This window comes from Limulus polyphemus, unplaced genomic scaffold (assembly GCF_000517525.1).
Source record: "Limulus polyphemus unplaced genomic scaffold, Limulus_polyphemus-2.1.2 Scaffold242, whole genome shotgun sequence".
Taxonomy (NCBI): Eukaryota; Metazoa; Arthropoda; class Merostomata; order Xiphosura; family Limulidae; genus Limulus; species Limulus polyphemus.
In genome coordinates this window covers 84,225-107,043 of record NW_013665852.1, presented here as the reverse complement: position 1 = coordinate 107,043, position 22,819 = coordinate 84,225, and the positions used below count along the sequence as shown (strand labels likewise).

The 22,819-nt window shown below is 33.3% G+C and overlaps 2 protein-coding genes across 4 annotated transcripts in view; one reads left to right on the top strand and one right to left on the bottom strand.

The window, feature by feature from the left end:
• Positions 1 to 11,890, top strand: part of LOC106478693 (cytospin-A-like) — a 67,478-nt gene extending 55,588 nt beyond the window's left edge. Inside the window, exons 15-17 of the mRNA XM_022382365.1 lie at positions 1,052 to 1,183; positions 3,758 to 3,817; positions 11,009 to 11,890. Coding sequence (XP_022238073.1) covers positions 1,052 to 1,183; positions 3,758 to 3,817; positions 11,009 to 11,098 — 282 coding nt within the window. The 3' untranslated portion in view covers positions 11,099 to 11,890. The remainder of the gene's footprint in view (positions 1 to 1,051; positions 1,184 to 3,757; positions 3,818 to 11,008) is intronic.
• The window catches only part of LOC106478699 (zinc finger SWIM domain-containing protein 7-like), a 72,659-nt gene that overhangs the window by 32,791 nt on the left and 17,049 nt on the right, over positions 1 to 22,819 (bottom strand). For 2 of the 3 annotated variants that reach the window (XM_022382349.1, XM_022382348.1), the window contains exons 4-5: positions 16,252 to 16,277; positions 14,497 to 14,622 (exon numbers count right to left, since the gene is read on the bottom strand). In XM_022382349.1, the coding sequence (XP_022238057.1) occupies positions 14,518 to 14,622; positions 16,252 to 16,277 (131 nt within the window). In that variant the 3' untranslated portion in view covers positions 14,497 to 14,517. Of the gene's footprint in view, positions 1 to 13,770; positions 14,623 to 16,251; positions 16,278 to 22,819 lie in introns of those variants that run through there. The other variant, XM_013939262.2, reaches the window with a different exon arrangement.

Here is a 22,819-nt window from a genome sequence, read left to right as displayed (position 1 = left end):
AAGACCTAATGAGTGCAGTTATTGAGGCACAGATGTGTATTTCACATGTGGCTGTCATAGATGCAGAACCAAAAGATGGTGACTTTGTCATAGAAAATGAAGACCTAAGATTGCTGGATGGAGATGAGATGTACAAAGATGTTAATATCAGTGAAGAACTAACTTGCAAGCAGAAGAAATAGCTACAAGATATCTTATGCCACTATGCAGATGTCTTCACAGATAGACCAGGCAAGACAGACCTTGTGCAACACAGGATTGAGACTACAACCAGGGATCCAGTCAAGGTGAAGCCCTTCCAGATGCCCTATGTGATGAGAGACCTGATCAAGCAAGAAGTTGGGGTAATGTTAGAAGTAAGAAACATTCAGTCTTTAAATTCAGCCTCCTGTTAACCAGTGGTAATTGTGAAGAAGAGAGATGGCTGAACTTGCTTCTGCATAGATTTCCAGAAGCTGAACCTCATGAGACAGTTCAACTCCAAACATATGGGCAACCCATAGGCTATCATGGCGAAACTAGAGAGGGCAAAGTTCTTTACCAAGTTAACCTTAGTAAAGGTTATTGACAAATCCTGATGGAGACAAAATCTAAAGAGAAGACAGCCTTTGTGACACTAGACAGATGTTACCAGTTCAAGAGCATGCTGCTTGGTTTAGTGAACTCAGCAGTGACAATCGACTGTAAAACCAGCATTATGTGGACGACATTTTGACCCATACGGCCAGATGGTAAAACCATTTGAAGAAACTCAGGGAGCTGTTTGGGTGAGTGAGGGTAGCAGGTCTGACCATCAGACCATCTAAGTGCTACATTGGTTATTCTGTGCTGGACACAAGGTGAGCAGCCAGCAGATAGTTATGAAAGAGGAGAAGCTAACCTGCATACAAGATGCACGAGCTCCAATGACCAAGTAGCAAGTCAGATCCTTCCTGGAGTTAGCAGGATACTATAGTAAGTTCATCCCAAACACACTGAAGTCACTGCACCACCAACTGACCTGACCAAGAAATGCCAACCAAACAAGGTGAAATGGGAATAATCGTAACAGATGGCAATCCAGAAGTTGAAGAACATTTTAGGAAGTTTGCCAATCCTTAGAATGCCAGACTTCAACAAACTGTTCATCGTTCAGGCCGATGCATCAGACATTGGAACTGGAGCAGTACTTCTGCAAGAACAAGTAGATTAACTGTTTCCTGTGATGTATTTCAGTAAAAACCTGTTGAGTAATGAGAACTACTCTGTGATTGAATAAGTGTGTCTGGCCATAGTATTTGCCATCTGTAAATTCCAGAACTACTTCTATGGGAAGAAGTTAAACATCCAGACTGACCAACAGCCCCTTGCATACATCCAGAGGTACAAAATCGACAGTGTGAAAATCATATAGTGGGTGTTGTAGCTCCAGAACTACCAGTTCTGCACTGAGGCCATCAGGGGGACTGCAAAGGTTGATATAGACTGTGTGGGTAGACTTTGTGCATGAATTGAAAACAGTCTTTGTATATAGTATAAAAAATACTGTAAATATTTCTCTTAAATTTAATCAAACCACTTTTACTCTCAATTCATTGAGTGGAATTATTATTATCAAGTACATTAAAACAAATTTTTTATTATCTAAGTTTTTACATCTTTATTTCAAATGAAACATCCAAAACAACAGTTTTTGCTGTCACATGATCAACCCATAGTTACAATTTTTCAACTTTAATAAGAGCTGGTATAAAAGAAATTCTGTGTGTGTGTATGCACTGTAGATGCTTCCTTCAGATGTCCAAGGTACATTATACACGTGTTTTTCATTATTTTCTCGAGCATGTTCCAAGAATTTCTCCCTCAGGAAATCGTTGTAAATATTTCATTAGTTTAAGGTCATTCACACCCACTTGCAAAGTAGAAGCTGTGTTTCTAAGTGTCAGTTTTAAGTTAAAAGAGCAGATTTCACTCTTGAAGGTTGTTACTGTAACAGGAAACAAGCATTTATACATTCATTTTCAAATGGGGTGAAATGAGTCGAAGTTCATTGTTGAGAGTGGTGTCTGTAGTGTTTGGAAATATTTTCTTGCCTTATATGTATTAGTTTGATACATATTTGGTATTTAGGTTTTACTTTTATATTTTAATTGATATGTGTTATTTGTGTTTTAAAATGCATACTTGAAAACTTTAATGATTTGTATACATTTAACTGGTTGTGGCCTGGATTGTTAAAGCTAATAAACACAGGGCACGTGCAAGTGCCATCTCTTTTAGGCAAACATGTCTCTGCCAAAAATCTGCGGATAAAAACTATAAAGCTCCACAGGCACTAACTGATGTTTCGGCATAAATAATAAAAGACCAAGAATTGGAAAGGAAAATCAAAAATAAACTGTAGGTGAAAAGATAAAAGGCTTGAAATTACACATATGACACAAAGAATATATTGGAAGATTATTCTACAAAGACTTAAAAGGTGTATACATATTTTCATTTGTTAATTTTAAACATTTCATTGCACCGTATGTTGATGATAATAGCTAGAGTTAGTGATATAGTAAAGAAAATGGAAAATAAAATATAAACAATTACCTTAAAAACTTTTGATATTCATTTAAGAGGTTCTACAGATTATGCAAATAAAATGTGAAAACTGCAAGATAAATAGTATTTTTTATACTCAAAATAAAAATCACCTTGCAGGTGAACTATTCAGAGTGCAAGTGCAAATAACTACATTAAATAACAAATCTTTTATCAGATATAATAGAGAAAATCAAAATTAAGTATTCTTATTTTTCTTAAACTATATACCTTTAAGAACATTTTCGTCAAATTTTTAAACAATTTCGTACGCTACTTTTATTTTTGGAACAAAATACGATGAAAGCGACATTACCGACTATAAATATTATTAGCCAGTAGTCATAGGATTAATGTGAGTGTTATGACTTAGATAGTTTATACAGCACAAGTGTTAAACTTAGTTATTTTTAGAAGCAATAGTTTATCATAAGTTTGTGTAACTGTTTATGAATCATATATTGTGTAGTTCACTAGTTATGAATTGGTGATTGTTATATTATTGCATCATGTTATTAGAACCTTCTGAGTTTTTCTCATTTTTATTGAGTATTATTGCATCATAATATATATATTAGTGTATGTAACTTTCTAAACCACTGTCAGAGTATAAATACGCATCAGAAATTTAGTTCGAAAGATAGATCTAGACTGCGTGATTGTAAGTTTAGCCACAAAGAGCATATAGTGGCAATTTCTAAAGTGAAATTATCACAGACTGTATTTTTTATTGTTGAAATTCATCGCCAATAAGTTACAGACACATACTGTAAATAATCCAGCCCATATGTACAAAACTTGACACAACTTTGAAAAAAAAAGAAGAAGCTTAATTTGAAATGTGACTTTTCTCTGATAATATGAGAATAACACTTAAAAAAGTGTTTTTCTTCAAAAAACTTTTATAATCATCTACTGCTCATTCATTTCCTGTGTTTCAATCTTGAAATATTAGTAAAGGTAGGAAGTCATTCCCATTTAAGGTTTGCTTGACTAAAAAATTATATCAGCCTGTACCTTTCTGTCATGATGCAGTGTATGAGAGTAAAACATATTTGCAGCATGTAATGAAATGTATAATTACATTTTGGTTAGTTTTTGTCTAATGAAAGAAAGGAGGAACAAACAAAGAGTTGTACAGTAACTTGGAAATGTTTCAATCATATATTTTTTTTAAATGTTTTTTTAGAGACGAAACTTCACACTTGCATTCCAAGCAGCAGAGTCCATAGGCATTCCTACAACCTTGGTAAGATACTCTTTTTTTTTTAGTTGAACAATTCTTTAAACCATTGTTAATGGGACTAGATTTTTTTGGTGTTTTTAAGGTGTTTTTTTTAATGTATATTTAAAAGCAATTCAGACTGAAAATGTTAGCAAAGGAATTCAACTTGCAATTTTGATGACAGGAAAATAAGGAATCATTGACAAAAAATGTTATTTATAAATGATCTTAATGTTTAAAAGGCATATTAAAATACCAGATTCATTTCTTTTTTTTGAAAAATTATAAATCCTTGTCAGGCTGACTTGTTCTAACTAATAGCCACTTGGCCTTCAAAGTGAATGCTTACCATGTATTAATATTGGCAACCTCTTAACTATGATCTTGCCAAATTTCAAACCTAAGCTTGCTGTTAATCTCAACCAAAAATGGGTGTCATTTAAGCATTATGTTTACTTTCCTCACTGTTATGTCTCCCAATAATTGTGGCACTTTGGCAAACATGTAACTCTTGATGGCATCCCTTAAAAATATAAATTATCAACTTCTCAATAGTGTTGTATCAATCGTCTTAAAAATGTGTCTTCAACTATGATGAATTGTCCTAGACATTACATCAGAGAAACGAATATATTGAGTATTTGTTTTGAATAGTCTGTGTGTAAAGTAATTTTCATGTTAAAATTAAAAATACTTGTATCAAAAATCTCAAATTTCTTTTGTGTAATTCCTAAAACCTCCTAAATGCATTACCAACGTTTTTTTCAGTAAAACTTTATAGTTTATCTGTTCTTTGCTCTACCCTATCTGAAACTGGAATTGGTCAATTTCACCAACCTTGTAACCACCCAAAAAAAAATCGAAATAAATCTAAATTACCCTTTTTTCTTCAGTGACTTCAAATTGTAACAAGAAACTACATTCATTTATCCCAAGTAGATCTAAGTTTGTAACAGTATACATCTATTTATAATTAAATTTTATTATTTTATTGCTCTTTGAACAGTGTCTAACTACTATCCATGCCATATGTTGTAAATTATTCAGGGAATGTGCAGCTAATGAATGACATTACCCACAAGCTACTATGCTGCTCGCTTGCCTTGTGAAACATTTTTTATTATAATATTATTATTATTTATTTTACCTAATCTAATCTTGACCAACCTAAAAGGATTCCTATTTTTATATTTTAGGTACTTTTGTAATTAGATATAAGGAATAAACAAGAAATAAAATACTTAATCTTCTTTTTTCTTGCTGTCAAATGTCGAGTTAAACCTAATTTTTTATACTAATGATAGTAATGCACTTAATAATTTTTATTTAATCAAATAATGCATATAGACTAATAACATGCAAAAAGTAGACAAATTCCCTTACCTCTCCAAATTGTTCTAGCTTTCTAGCTATGTGACAAGAGTCATTACAATTCATCCAAGCTAGTCATTAACTTTCTCATGGGAACGATATTGGTACTCTGAGTGAAATTGACATATAAATGTTCAGAACATAATGTTATACAATACATCATTTGATAGATGAAAACCTTGACTTTCTGTTTGTTATAGGTAATATATAATTAAATGTAAGAGAAAACTATTAACAAATTCTAAAAGAGAGTATGTGACAGGTAGCCATGGCAGGAGGGTCTGATTTTCTATTTGATAGCTCTGTAAGCAAAGTGAAGACTATAAAAATGATGGTTTGTCTGAGCAATGACGATTTTATAGAGTAATTTATATTTAATTTCATACTTTTTTGAGGGGTGGTGGATAAAATAAGGTAGATGACATGCTAAGAGAAAATGTGTCACGTGTGTCACACTAGAGGAAATGTAGGTTATTTTTTAATATTGCCTGGTTAAAACTTATATACTATTAAAATATGGATTATTAACTAAGATTTTATGCTATTCTAATTGGTATGACATAAACAAAATGTAGTTGAAAAAATTTTGAATGTTAGACACTAAAACCTTGTGTCATGCGCAGTAAAGGATACCCATGGCGATAGGGTTAACTTTTATTAGACTTTATGTATATTCCCAGAATGTGGCAGACTTTTAGTAAACATTACAAGTCTTGTGTACACAAAATATCACATTTCATTTAATGAAGTATTTTTACTAAAGATTTGTCTGTAAATATATATATATATATATAGTATTTCTATGTACTAGTCCAAGTGCATTATAGTTTCCACACCATTAACTTTTAATACACTTTGTGCGTATTCACAGAATGTAGCAGACTTTTAGTAAACATTATAAGTCTTTTCTACACAAAATATCATATATTTTTTAATGAAGTATTTTTACTAAAGATATGTCTGTAAATATACATACAGTATTTCTATGTACTAGTCCAAGTGCAAAGCGATTTTCATGTTAAAAAAAGTCAAAAAATCTCAAATCCCTAAAACGTAAATAAGTTTCAAAAGTTTTTTTTTTTACAGTAAGACTTTATATTTTCTGTTATTTTCTCTACCCTAACTTTATATGAGGTTGGTCAATTTGAATGACTTCGAAACCACCAAAAAAAAAATCAATATAAATCTAAATTAATTTTTTTTTTCTTTCTAGAATAACTTCAAATTGTAATATGATACAACATTTGATTATCCTAAATGGCTTTAAATTGATAACAATATACATCTATTTATACCTACATTTTGTTGTTTTATTGCTCTTTGGACCCTATCTAACTACTATTTGCACCATTATAAGTTGTAAATCACTTGGCAAACATGCAGCTCACTTTATGCTATTGAAATACATTATGCATGAGCTACTCACCAGCTGCTCACGAGCATGCCTAGTGAAAATATTTTTTTATATTATTATTGTAATATAATAAAATTATTATTTCACCTAATCTAACCTTAACTAACATAAAAAGTTTTCTGTTTTTACATTTTAATTTTATAATAATAAATAAAATATACACATGAAAAGCAAGAAATAAAGTATTTACATGGGCCTTCTTTTTTTTTTCTGTCAACTGTCAATGGCACTTACCCATACTTTATTATACTAATGGATTGCACTAAATATTTTTTTATTTAATTGAATAATGCGCAAAAAAGCAGACAATGTCACATAACTATAACAATTTTTCTGGCTTTCTAACTCTGCAAGAAGAGCCGTTAAAACATCATCTAAGCTTGTTGGCGTGTTTTTCATGAGAATCAAGCTTGAACTGAAAGCAAAATTGACAATTCTCTGTTTACAGAAAACAACATAATATAATACATCATACGATAGATGAAAACCTTGGCTTTCTATTGATCATAAATAATATAGTATTGAACGTCAGAGAGAACTATTGGCAATTTCTGAGAGAGAGGATGTGACAGGTGAGCATGGCAAGAGGGGTCTGACTGTCTATTTCATGGCTCTGTAACCAAATAAGATTGAAGGCTATGAAAATTATGCTTTGCCTAAGCGATGATGATATTATATTGAGTAATTTATATCATATTTCATACTTCTTGGAGGGTTGGTAAATACATTAGAAAAGGGGGGGTGCCTAGAGAGCAAATGTCACAATTTTCACACTAGGAAAAATTCTAGATTTTTTTGATATTGCCTTATAAATCATTAAAATATGGATTATTAGCTACTTTTTATGTGCTATATTTATTGGTATACTATGAAAAGAAAGTAGTTTAATTAAATTTTGAACATAATTCACTAAAACCTCGTGACATGCACAGAAGAAGATGCCCACGGAGAGAGGTTTAATATGTGTCACAGTAAATTAGAATAAATAATAAGTGTTTTAATAAATATCCCAATATTGTTACCAATACTAAACAAAAATATTTAGTTTATTTACATATAATGGATTAAACAATTCTTAACTCTCTACTCTATAAAGTGTAAAAAGTGGTTTTTCATCTCTCATTACTTGATGATATATTAAATTGTTTTTGCTTTTTTTCATGTTAGGATGTGCCCAAACTGTAATTTATGTCAGTTTCCCATTTAATGCATAAACACAGCTTTATGTTGAGAAAAGAAATCCAAAATATAATGAAATCAAACTATCCACAAAGTGTGTATAGCCTTAAAATTAGAATTGAGAACTTTTTCAAAATAAAAAACAGAATTAATAAACTTCAATGTTGCTATGCCGGTTATCAACATATTTGTTTTCAACGTGGATGTGATTAAGTGGGATCAACCAAGTGTCCTTTAAAGCAGTATATAAAAGAGCATCTGCAGACTAGTGCTGATAATCCTTTAAATATCTACAAACATGTAGATCAGGAATGTCACAGAACTGCTGGTGAAAAGAACTTTGCCATAATATGTAGTTTCAACAATAAACAAGAGGTGAAAGTCAAAGAGACTCTCACAGTAAAAAAAATACAACTAATATTGAATTCTTAATTCATCAGTGATAGAAACTGTTATCATTAGACCATGGTGACTCATGATCGGCACAATTGTTTTGAGAAAGAAATAATCAGGATCAAGTTATCTTTCAAAAATAGGTTGCCCATTTAGGATGCTACATACTACGCTTTTGAGAAATAAATCAAGGAAGAACACAGCAGTATATTATACAGAGTTCAACTTAGCATAAAAAGCATGTTTAAGCACCACAGGAAGATTGCCCACTTCACAAATATTACATGGTATAAAATAATAAATTAGCAGTATAATAAGCATTATCCCCATAGCCATATGATAAGCAACCTCCATAACTTCTGATCAGTTTTGCTTATTTTCTTAGTGCCTTGAATGCTTAAAGAAGCAAATATGATAAGTAAAAAATACATCAAAATTACAAACCCATGAGATCATAGTTTAGTTATTAAATAACAAAAGAAATAGTGAATATAAAAAACAAGAGGGATCACAGTTATGATAATATTAAAATCTTCATTGTAAATTAAAAATACCTAACCTAGCATGTTTTTTACTAACAACAGGTATTATTTGTTTGTTACAGTTAACAAGCCATGTGAATGTGTTTTGTTACAAATTACAGGTTGTATTCGTCTGTTATAGTTAACCCTCTTGCTACAGGCTGTTCAAAGTGCACATGACAACTTTTTAGAGTTGCATTCAAAAGTTAATTAAACTACTATATTATCATGATATATCAATAAACCTGCCATAAAAATATAGTTAATAAATCAAATGTTCAAGTGTTCTTAATTCTATAAGGAAATATTATTTCAAATCCTCAATCTCACTCTAGAATGAGAATTGTGACATTTGCTCTCTTGGTATCCCCTCTTCTCTAGTTCATTTACCACCCATACAAGTAGGGAATTTAATGTAAATTACTCATTACAGTAGTTATTACTTAGACAAAGCATAATTTTTATAGTCTTCAATCTTATTTGGTTACAGAGCCATAAATGAGAACATTAGACCCCTTTTACCACACCTATCTCTCACATCCTCTCTATTACAAATTGCCAACAGTTCTCTCTGACATTTCATACTATGTTATTTATAACCAATAAGAAGCCAAAGTCTTAATCTATCAAATGATGTATTCTATTACATTGTTTTCTCTACAGAGAATTGTTTGTTTTGCTTCCAGTTCCAACTATATTCCCATGGGAAACACATCAACAAGCTTAACTGAATTTTTATTGGCTCTTATCTCACAGTTAGAAAGCCAGAAAAATTATGATAGCTATAGGATATTTTCTGTTTTTTTACCTGCTATTATTCTGTGTTCGTAGGTGCATTATTCAGTTAAATAAAAAATTATTTAGTGTAGCAGTACCATTAGTATAAAAAAGTAGGTTTAAGCTTCATTGACAATCAACAGCAAAAAAACAAGTAATTACTATATTTCTTGTTTTTCATTATTATACAAGTTTAATAATTACAAACTTATTAGGTTAGATCAGGTAAGATTTAAAAAAAAATAAAAAATTTTCCTGATGTACATTTGTTAGTGACTCATGCATTACATAATTTGATAGGAGTAATGTGAGCTACACGTTTGCTGATTGATTTACAACTTCCAGGATTTTTAGTTAGATAGGATTCAAATTGCAATAAAAAATAAAATTTACATAGAAACAGATATATACTGTAACTAGCTTTAAGTTATTTAGGACAAACAAGTCTAGTTTCCTGTTACAATTTGAAGTCATTTTAGAAAAAAAAACAGGTAATTTAGATTTATTTCATTTTTTTTTGGTGGTTATTAAGTTGGTCAAATTGACTGACCCTATATACAGTTAAGATAGCAAAAATAACAAATTATAAAGTTTTACTGAAAAAAAAAATGTTTGAAATGTATTTAGGAGGTTTTATAGATTATGTAGATTAAATTTGATATTTTCAATCTTAACATGAAAATCACTTTGCACTTGGGCAGTCTACAAATTGAATAAAGTAATCTAAGGTAAAAATACTTCATTCAAAAATTATGATTTTTTGTCTATAAGAGACTTATAATGCTTGCAAAATTTTGTGAAGATACATAAAATATATTAAAAGTTATTGTATGGAAACTCTAAAGGTCAATTTGTAGTATCTTGTGTGATATCCCTGATAATAACATGTGTAGTATCTTGTGTTATGTCTGATATTGATGTGTGTAGTATCTTGTGTGATGTCTGATATTGACATATGTAGTATCTTGTGTGATGTCTAATATTAACCTGTGTAGTATCTCTTGTGGTTTTGATACTAACTTGTGCGGTATCTTGTGTGATATCGCTGATATATGTATAGAGATAAAGATTATACGAAAAAACATTAATTCATATCCTAAAATTTTATAGAGATGCAGTGTATTAATGCCTAAAGTTCATAACATATTCATTTGATTTGTTAACTGGGACAGGTTATAACTGTTGTTCATAACAAAACATATACACTTGGCTTGCTAACTAGAAAAGACGGATATTTCCTGTTGTTTGTAACAAACATATTCACTTGGCTTGTTAAATCTCTTGCTACAAACTCGGGCAATTTGACTAAAATCTTGACCCTACAGGTTAGTATGAGGGATATCACACAAGATAGTATACAGGTTAGTATCAGGGACATCGCACAATATATATCACAGGTTAATATCAGAGACATCACACAAGATACTGCACAAGTTAATATCAGGAATATGATACAAGATAGTATATGGGATTTATGGTGGTATCTCATGTTCTGTAATACTGAAAGTCTGCTAAACATTTCTTTGTCTCACTCCACATTTGTTTTCCTTTTCCTTCCAGGATATCAATGAAATACTAGCTCAGGAGAGACCCGACTGGCAGTCGATAATGGCTTATGTTACAGCCATTTACAGACATTTTGAAAACTAAACTTCCATATATAACTGTGCAAAAAAGACTATACAACCAAATCTTTAAGGCCAAACAAATTTTCCCAAAGTCTGGCCTGAGAAGCACACAGAAAAAAATGTTGTGTGAAATGAAGTGAAACATCAGGAACTTAAAAATGTTTACTTCTACATCATATTTTGCACACAAAAAAATGCTTATTTATATCATTCAAGTCTTGTCAATTTCACTCTTTAATACAAGTGTTGCTTATAATGAAAGGATGCGAGAGAACAACTGTGTTAATACAATATGGATATAATATTTTTGACAACAGTGACTAGTTTCATGCTCATGACACAGACACTGAAGGCATTTTTATTTGTGTTCATCAGCTACTTTCCTGGTGTATAAGACAAAATGTGCATGTGATATCATGGTTAACCTACTAAAAACAAATTAACTGATTCAAGACAATGTTTACCATTTTAGGTGACATAATATCTTGTAACATTATGAATCTTGAAGTGTTCTGCTAAGTGTGTCTGTGTTGGTTATACCTTTTTTCTACACTAATAAGAAACAACATTTTGTTTCAAGCCACCTCTTGGCTTTATAACAGCAGTAACATTTATATTGTTTAAAGTTGTTGAAGAGAATCCACACACCAGCAAAATGACACAGATAAATTTTCACCTTCAAATTTACAAGAGGGTTGATGCTATTATAGTATTGTGTTGTGAAGAGTGTGCAAAAAATAGCAAAAATGTGTCATAGATAAGGTTTTACTTGCTGTTTACAATGTTGAAGATTCCACTATTGTCAGCAACAGAATGAAGTGAAACCATACACCAAGAAATTATGGTTTGCCCCATGAGAAATAAACGTAAGAGAATCTTCAATAAACTGAAGAAAGTACTCAATACATACCTACATTCCTCCTTAATCATAATAGCTTCCTAAAATACTTTGATAACAAGAATACCATTTTATTCCTTTTGATTGTATGTTCCCAAGTCCTATTTCATAATTTCCTAGGTACTTCACTCGATGAGTAAAGGAATTCCAAAAACTGAGAAGGTATCTAAATCAGTGTGTGTTTATGTATAAGCTTACTGCCTTCTTACATTGGAGTATCAGTGTTTTATCATTGGTGTAAAAGTAACTGTTGATAATATTTTTCAAAGCTTCAGCTTTGCATTTTCAAAAGATACATGTAAGTAAATTATAATAGACAATTCTAATCTCAAAATTGTAAAAAAAAAGTCTAAAAGAATTGGTTCAAAATGTGTTTTTTAAAACTCAAGTATGGTATATGCTATTTACATAATAAAAAGAATAACGATTCTTAAGATAAACAACATTGTTTATTTATAACAGAAGGTGACACAGAGAAATATTTCGGAATTCTACAGGTTCAATCTTCAGTATTTAAAACAAAATAGAAGAATTACATTATTCCTAAGTAAATAACTTTAGATACTGAAGATAAAATCTGTAGAATTCTGAAACATCTGTGTCACCTTCTGTTATAAATAAACAATGTTGTTTAGCTTAAGAATCATTATCTTTTGCTATTTACATATTTATGTGAAACAAGTATTTAAACTACAACATTGAAAAAGTGTGTCTAGTCATGATGAACCATTGAAAGAAAATAGCATAGTATGGTTTTCTCAAACTAATTAAAAGTGGCTAAAAGACAAAATTGTAAACACTATTTAAAAGTTTCTAAATGCAAAATTTATCTACCACTGAAGAGTGGTTGAGGAGAGACAAGGTGAACATATCTATTGAAACATTAGGATTTGATTCAAAAGTTTCAAATACTGGTTCTTATGTGGGCTTTCATGAAGCTGCTTAAAAAAGCTTCTAATAAAAAATGTACTTAAAATAAAAAAATTATGTGGATCTAGTCCAAAAATATTAATGTCATTCCATGTTTTTTTCCTAAGTTTGTATTAAAATTATATATATATTGCAAAAACAAACTTAAAAATTGTAATCTTTACTTATTCAGTTTATAATGCCATTGAGAAAGGTTATGAATGAAAAAAATGTAGATTAAAGGAATGAAACAAGTATAGTCCAGAATTACCAAGAGATGTAAAGACTGCTACCAGTTGGTGTTAGAAGAGAAATACAACTATGAGTTAGTGTTATAAGGGAATTACCAAGGGGTGTAAAGATTGATCTCATTTTGTGCTAAAAGTACTAGTCCAGAATTCCTAACAGAAACATAGACTGCTAATAATTAGTGCTTGATAAATCTATTCAGAATTATGAACAGAGTAAAAACTGCTACTAGTTAAGGGATGGAAAAATCAGCCCAGAAGTACTAACAGAAACATAAAAATTGTTATTACCTAGTGTTAAATAAGTCACTTCAGATTTATCAACAGAATTGTAAAATCTGCTACCACATTGTGCTTAATGCATTAGTTCCAAATTTCCATAGGAACTCCTGCCATTTAAGAATTACACAAGTTAACCAAATCAAACTTTTTAAAATGTGAAACCATATTTGTACAAAGAAATCTTCATAGTTGCAAGCTTTAACAGTTTTTTAATGTACTTTTTATTTATGGTTTATCATTGTTATAGCAATTTTTTTAGAAAAAAAAAGATAAGGAATTCTCACTGTATTTGTGAAACAACACAGTTAAAAACTTCTTAAAGAATTCTGTATGCGTGTGACGTGTGGTGTGTGTATCTTTTTTTTTTTCATCTATTTTGTTAAGAAGGAAAATTATCTACATTATTTATTCATGAATATAGCTTAGTTAACTGTTCAGTTTAGTAAGAAGCTTGTTTAAAAATAATCAGACATAGATTCAACTATTACTGTGCAAATGCTACCAATCGAGTACACAGTATTGTAAGTCTAGATTAATCAGAAGCTTGTTTAAAAATAATCACACATATAGCCATACATTAAACAAAAATAACCAATGCTGTGAAAACACAAAAGCAATAGTTTTTTTCTACAGAAATCATTGGTGCCACTGCTTGAATTAACTGACAACACAGTGGCAGTTATGCTGTATACAAATTATCAAATCAAACTTTGCATAACATGACTTAATTTTTTATTCACCGTAGTGGTCATATTTAAATAGAATGAACAATATGCTTCCCAGCATTGACAGGTAAAATGCTGCAAGAGACATTTGTAAGGTTGTGTACAGAGAAGGACCATTGGATTCATAAGATGGCTGTAAAATCTGATGTCCTGATGATGAATATGTGTCAAAATAATAGGCTGATTTAGCAAAGACAATGACCTAATTAAGACATCGTGCACTATGAAAGAAACTGATGAAGAAAATTTAAGGGATGAAAATCACCCTAGCACACCACATAGTTCACGCCTCTTTCCATATTATTATGCACTTTAATGTATAGCTGTCATTCATTTCTTAAATCTTAGATATTGTTACCTCAAAACTCTAGGTTGTCCATTACTCCATTCTGGCTAACATTAATGCCACTGTTTCATCAGTATATTGCATTTCTTGGCACAATTCCATGGCTTCACTTAACCGAGATGCTAACATATGCTTGCACTGTTAAATGAAAAGAAAGAAAACATTTTTCCTCTTAAATTTCATTCCATTACTTTCTTGTGGAATCACAGTATTAAAAGTTTATTTTTCTATTGTTGTAGTCTACATAGACATTAACTATGAATGTGAATGGTAAGAGGTTGAATAGTGAATCTAAAGTTCTGAAATGTCTTCTGTCATTTGGTTGTGTTGTACGTGCTGATTTGTTCTGCTACAAAAACTAGTGTCTGCTTTCACATACATTCCTAACAAATGACTGAACCAGTGTTTGTAGGTAATAGTTCTCATTTTTGTATTTCAATAACTTTGGAGATATCTGGGTATTTTGAGATGCTGATGTGTTTTAAATGGTTTGAAAAACTAAATGTTCCACTACAATACAGTTTGAAAATTTTTAATGCACAAAAAATACAAAATAAATAAAGGTATAACAACAGATCTCGTGAAGCATATAGCTCAACCGATCTCCTGAAGCATGTAGCTCAACAAGTTTCACGAAGCACATAATATACAATCAAAACTTATTTATAGATGTTAAGCAATTTTACATGTTTTAACTCATAACTTGGAACTTTTAACAAATATTTTGAAACACATTTGCTAAAAGTCATTTTGTCTTTTGGTTTACGATAATAATGCTAATTGAAGACTCTGCAATCACCATGTATCTGATTACTGCAGAACCAGTGATTGCCAAGAAAAGCAACAGCATATTTAATGAAAAACAATCACCTTTTCATAGCCTGGAGTAAGAAATACAGTAGTACTTCCTAACAAAACAGGACACAATACAACTGAAAAATTTTGTTCCGAGGTGATGTGCACCAGGCAAGCATAACAAGGTCACAAGTTCAATGTCCCTGTTACAACAAAATAAGTGATAATCTCAAATTTTATGCAGAGTGCACTAAGCAGACATAAGCTTCATTTAGGTTGAACTATCAAGCCTGACATATACAAGTAAATAACACAGGGTATAGAGGTAGAAAGTTAACTTGAAAAGAAAATCAGCTTCTAAAATTGTAAAAGGAATATTTAGTTTAATTTAAACATTGAATATTATTTGGTCATTGACACTGAAACACATATGTATGCAAAACAGACAGCACTTAGCATTGTTAATGCAGAATATCAGTTTCAGCAATACAAGATATTTCAAATATGTAGCACATAATGCTGAAATACAGGTGCTAGTATATTGTTTACTCTGTGATCATATTAAAATGGTTTAAAAAATATTGGTATATTTGTGCTCTTTATATTGAGACTGTAGTATGTATTTCTAGATCTGAAAGTTTTTCTTTCTTGACATTTTCCCTTAGAATGTGATGACCAATAGATAACAATGAAACAGGCATTAGTACACCAGGGAGGATTTTGCTTCAATGTACTTAGCATACCATTTACTTCTTACTTCGTGCTTAAGTCAGAAGTAGTTATGACAGCATAGGCAGTTGCAACAACATAATTTATGCCTGCTTGATGCACTACACCCCTGAGTCATATCTAACATAGTACTGCACACATAGATTTTTATTACATGGTTAATTTTCAAGTCACTAATTAAGATAATTGACATGTGTGTAATATCTTCAGAAATCTCTATCATTTATTAACTGTTGCACTTACCATTAAATGATCTCCTCTTCTTAAGACTAGAATAAAAAAACAGGCATATCAGCTAATTACACACACATATGTACAAAAATCCCTCTCTTATCACTAATGCTGGTAAGTGTTACATAATAAAAGGCAACTTGTAGGAATCATGTAATATTATCTAAACATGTAATGTTATAATTTTCCTATGTTGAAACTGTATTTCCAATAGGTACTAACCACTTCTCACATAAATAGCTTTTCTCATTCAGTGCTGTCCTCTATATGCAAAACGATTTTTTGCACATGCCACAAGCATTGACTCTCCCACCCATTTGGAAATGACTGATTCCTATGTGCCTCGTATGCAAATTACCATGCGACAACCATCCACCAATAAAAGTGTGACATACTCTCTTGATACACGTGACTCCTTCTATTCTATTCTACCAAACTATCACTTTGGCAGCAAAATGGAAGCACCAGTTTTCAGTGGGAGAAAAGGTGGGAAGTGTGAGAGGATGCAAGTACCTATCAAAAATACATTCTCAGTATAGGAAAATTATAACTTCCAATACAGTACATTACCTCCACTCATATAAATAGTGAGAATCCCACATTGAATAGGTGGAGGGACCAGTGCAAGGGAAAGAAAGAAGCATCCTTAGAAAGTGTCTGAAGGACACTTCCAAACAGGAATTGAAGATCTGATGTGGGAGACCACATCACTTCTGAACCAGGTACACTCTTCACCCATCATGGAAAGATGTTGCAAATATGAGTGGAAAAATGGAGAAGCACATCTAAGTGGGAGAGAACTATGGTAGGATAAGTATCCAAACCATATGATATTTATGAAACTCAATCCCAGAAACATAAAAGTTGGTAAGATTAAAAGGATGTACCCATAGGTGTAGAGTGGCTATGGCATGACAGACTGTACATGGCAAGTCGCAAGTCAACTACATCAATAACCCAGCCATCTGGTGAGGGTAAAAAAAAGAGGATCATACCATCTTCATTTCAAGTTCATTAGACTGGAGGGAATCTTGTACCCTCCGACTTATGAATGAGACACATGATAATGTGAGAAATTTATTGACTGATCTGGGAACCTGACATCCAGCATTGAAAAGATGTTTGCTTAACATAAACCATCTTACTCAAATTTCAAATAGACAGGAACCATCCCAAGCAAAGGAACATCCTTGTATTGAAATAATAATCATCGAGGGGGAAAGGGAAGAACCATAGTAATCTACAAGTACCTCCACCGTGGCCCACAATACTGATGGAGTAACAAGAGTATAAATGAGGGAGGTAATAGAGACATCTGTAATACATGTGAGGACTTACGTTGATTGGTTCAGCTTTAAATCCAAAACCCAGCTACTGGGAACCAACATCCATGTGGAAGTAGAATGATGGATCCCAATCGAAGGGGTGGACTGCAATTTTAGCAGCTCACTTCCATTTTATATAGTGGAGGATATCATGTCAACTACACCAGCAGAACACCACTGCCCTTCTCTCAACTGGATGGTTTTATAATCATTTATATATACTACTTGTATCTCATTAAAACATTCAGGAGGATGTCTCCATGGTTCACTATCCAAGCAGCTTGAAAGTGGTAAGAACTCTCAAACTCTACTAAAAAAAGGGGGGGGAAGCACAATGGAGAGTCCAGAGGAATGACAACACTTGAGACAGTGCAATGGGTGACCATGAAACCCTATTTTGAAAAGCAAACCATACTGATTTATTCAATACAAGACATGGGCAGCTGTCCCTTTCTGCTTTACCGATGTAGTCCATGGGTAAGTACGGTCTGGGATAGGCAAACTTATGAAGCAAATCTATCACAAGGATAAACCTACAAGTGATCTTGTGGAATACTCCATCTCCACAGTGTGCATTGCGTGACCATGGAATTACACAAGTCAACATGGTCTTACAGTGCACATTTGAATGGTTAAAAAATACCTGGTCAGGCACCACTTGCCAAACAGCAGGATCCAGACAATAATTAATAACAAAAAAGGACCCTGAAAAGGAAGACAAGAGTAATAAAAGATAACTTACCCAGTCAAAGTCTCACTGAAGTCTGAAGAATGGCTACAGGCATAAGACAATAACCTGAAAAGGAAGATACCACGATCCTATGCAAATAGTGAGAGACAAACATATGAGGGGTAGTCCACATGCCCAATTGAAGAATTTCCTTCATGGGATGAAGAAGATGAGATGCCAATGAAAAAGCAAGGTGTCAAATTTAATGAAAAGACATCCAGAACAAAGTACAGGAGGAAGACGATAAACAAGAATAAGCCAATCGAATTAACAGCCGAACCCAATTGGTGAGGGTGGAAAGAGAAAAATCACAAAAAGAGGATGTCTGCCAAGGAATAAAGAGGTGGGAATGGGCACCACAAAACAAACTAAGGATAAAGGTGGGAAATGGAAGGAAGGGAAATCGTCAAAAAAGTAGGAGTTACCCTCTCAAGCTACTGAAGTTTTGTGGAGAAAAGAATGATTTTGATAAAGGAAAATATATGTGAAATCTGACCTCCGACATCCACAGACTAAGAGGAGAAGGAAATAAATCTTAAGGGAAAGGTGAAACAGGAGCATGTGGAGATTGGTTCGAATGGAGGCAAAGTGAGGCAGTGAAGGACCACATTAACATTGCAATCCAGAAGGAATGCATCAAAAGGAAAAGAGTAGAAGAGGTAAACACCCTACAGTAACTGGAAAAACAAAAAGTATGGGACAAGGCCACCTGAGATCAAGGAAACAGAAGACCCCCAAATGAAAATCCACAATATAAGGAAGAGTTGGTTGATCAGATGAAAACCCTTGGCCCAGAGATCAAAGGCAAAAAATGTACCATTTACATTGATAAACTTCCCTGGAGGAAGGGCAAATGGTACTAGCTAGAAAAGAAGCTACCCATCGGGACATGCCAGATCTCCTCGACAAGGACCAGACAAAAACCAGGAATGAAGAAGGAGGAATGGAAAAGCTTGATGAAACACCAGTGACAGAGGTTGACAAAGAAGGGATATAGTAAGAGGAAGAAGTAATGGAGGGATAGTTTGGAGCTGGAGTAACTGGCCAGTAAGGAGCAATAAGAAAAACCTAACACGGAGTGGCATGGATGATCAAAATCATCCTGTGAAAAGTTTAATGGGAGGATATACATACAGGTATTTGTTGGTCCAATCCTGACTAAAAGCATCTACATCCAGAGCAAGAGAATGAGGGACCAGAGACCAAAACAGAGGCAATTTGTTGTTGAGGGATGTGGCAAATGCATTGATATGAGGAGTATCCCACCAAAGGCAAAGCCACTGCAAAACAAAAGAATCAAGATATATGTTGTCTGAACGGGAAAGTCGATCCAAAACAAGATCAAAAGCACCTGGAAAATGACATGCAATGATACGAATATCTAGCACATGGACCTTAAAAAAAGAAGATCCAAAGTAGGGATCAAGAATGGATGCCACCTTGGTAATTGAGATAAGCAACCACTGTAGAATTGTAGATTGAGAAAATGAACCAAAGCATGGTATACAGTGAAAAGCTCCAGTATTGATATGATAGACCTCTTGGCTGCAGACCAATGTCCCGAAGCTTCCTGTTGATTGACTCATGCTCTCATCCCTGAAGGGATGCATCCATGAAAATGTGTCAATTTGGACGAGATGGAGGAAGCGGAATACCCATTGACACGTGAATCTTGTCCAACCACCAATGCAGATTGCTGTCAATGATCCCATGTAAGATTCCACTGCTTGTGAATATCCCACAGATGTACACAACCTAAGGGGAAAAGGGCTGTCATGGAAGATCATATCCCTAAAAGCATCAGAACCTCACGAGCTGTAATAGAGGAAGCAGTAAAAGCATGAAGAAATGATTTCTCCAATTTCATTAACCAGTCCACCCGAGCCACCTCCAGGAGCAGCCGATGAGTATGATGGGCAGACTCTTGTTCAGAGCGAGCTAACAGTAGCCTGTTGGCCATATAATGATGTAAAGCACAACCCGAGAGCATGAAAGTGGAGAGCAAATGCTTTGGCCACCCGACCAAAAACATACAAGACTGAAGCAAGCCCAAAAGGCAGTGCGGAAAACTGATAAACCACCCTGTGGTGAACAAACTAAAGACAGGGTCTCGACTGACGAGATATCAGGATATGCAAGTAAGCATTTAGGACATCCACAAACCTGGAGAAAAAGCCCACCTGAGAGTGAGAAACAACTCCATATTAAAATGGTGCAGAATGAGAAAATGATTGAGGTGGGACAAATCTATTACAGGCCACCAGGTTTTCTTGAGGACGACAAACAGCCTGGAGAAAGATGATGGACAGGTTTGATGGCCTGTTGAGACAGATGTTGACTAGTAGTAGGATCCTGAGGCATGGGGAAGGAAACAGGTACATAAGACAAATGAGGGGGAAAGAAATTGAAGGACAAGTCCCTCTGATAAAACCCAAATAACCTACAGATCTGTGGTGAAAGGTTGCCAAAAGTGTACAAATCTATACACATGAGCTCCCACTGAACTGGAACCCATAGGACAGTCACCAGGCTTGTTTCAGCTCTAACTATGACAAACATGCAACCAAAGAGGAAAGGGTAGAGTGTTGATACACAGACTCCATATGTGATTCCAAAGTCTCAGGTACATCACTGAAAATATACCACCAAAGAAAAGGGACCATTCTTAAATCCCTAAGATAAGGAGGTAGTAAACAAACCTAGGACAAGGCTGCATCTCGACCCAGGAGATGCCAACAACAAAGAAACCACATGTGTGTAAAGCGAGAGCCAAAAATGACAAATGAACCAATGTGAAAGTAATTAAGGAGAGCCAAAAATGACAAATGAACCAATGTGAAAGTAATTAAGGAGAGGCTTTCCCTCGAAAAACCCTCAGGATCTCTGTGGATTGCCTTGGGAAGGAGATGTATAGTAGATAAATACCACAGAAGGGAAGTAAGGGTAAGACAAAGGTGGGAAAACTGGGAATGGGATAAGTGCACAGGAAAATCAGGGACCACCCCCACACTGGTAAAATCAATCCCAACTGCTGAGAGTCGAAAATCGAACAAGTCTTTCTGATGGTAAACTAATGAATACTGATCTATAGCCCATGGAGGGAGAGGCATGCTGGCACCCTCAACCAATTGTAAAGCAAGTTGCTCAGCATGAACCCTAATATCCAGGGCTGGTGGGAAAACCAAATACTGAAATGAAGAACTATCATACAACAATGAAGGACAGGGATCATAGGAATCTAGGGAAATGAACAAAACACCACATACCTGAGAAATAATGTTTAAAAATGCTGTATTAGGCCTAGCTGATTCTGTAGATGGGGCATAGGATGACACGGCAAAATCCAGTGGTGGAAAAAGGCTATCAAAATCTTTGTCATCCCGAACAGGTTTGGCTCATATAGGAGGAAGTGGGGCAAGTTCAGGGGAAGGAGGTTGACCCCTATAACAACAATCTCACAGCAGATAATTCCAAATAAATCCAACGACAGGTCTCCCCCACCTGCAGCTTGTGAGATAGTGTTAGTAGGAGGTATGATAGTCGAAGTGGTAACATTAACCTAAGAATTCATATTTAAAATATAAATCAAATAAAATTGTTTGATGTATAAAAATTCTAGCAAGTATAAAAAACAGAGTAGGATATTAAGTTAACTAAAAAATTCTACCTCAATATGAAGATAAGAAAAATTAATGAAGAAAGTCCACTTTGGAAATTAAACTATTAAAAGTCATGAATTCGAATCATACGAAGAGCACCAAAACAAAACATCTTAACATGAGTACTGCCAAATGAGAAGTGATAGTTTGGTATAATAGAAGCACATGCGTTAAGAGAGATGTTCCATTTTTATTGGTGTAGGTTTGTCACATGATGATTTGCATGTGAGATGCAGTGGAATCAGTCAATTCCAAATGGGTGGAAGATTCAAGGCTGGTGGCATGTGCAAAATTATTTTTTTGCATATAGAGGGCAGCACTGAACAACAATAGCTATTTATGGGAGTGGAGGTAAAGTACCGTATAGGAACTATCTTGCAACCATGTTAAAAAAAAGTGTGGTAATAGAAGGAAACTATCACAACTGATTACACTATAACTATATAAATTTAAGAAAAATCCAAAGTATATAGTAGTTAACTCTTTCAGCATGGGCTCGGTCCTTAGGACAGACCTCATAACCATTTTGTGCTTGTTATAGTTTTCATGCTATAACTTATAAATTAGTAAGCGAATGTTAACAAAATTTGGCAGATTATCAGTCAACATTACTATGCTTTTATATGCAAAATATCAAATATTTTTATTAACTTGTAAGGTTTGTAAAGCAATGTTTCTCTCATGCCTTTTTTTCTTTTCACATCTTACCTATCTATCATGTAAAGTAATTTTTATTTTTAAGATTAAAAATACTTTTATCTGTTATTTTCAGTAATGAATCTCTGTATGGGTTTGGTAGACTTGAATAATCTTTCAACCACCATGAAAATTGGGAAATAAACATAAATTATGCCTCTTTCATTCTA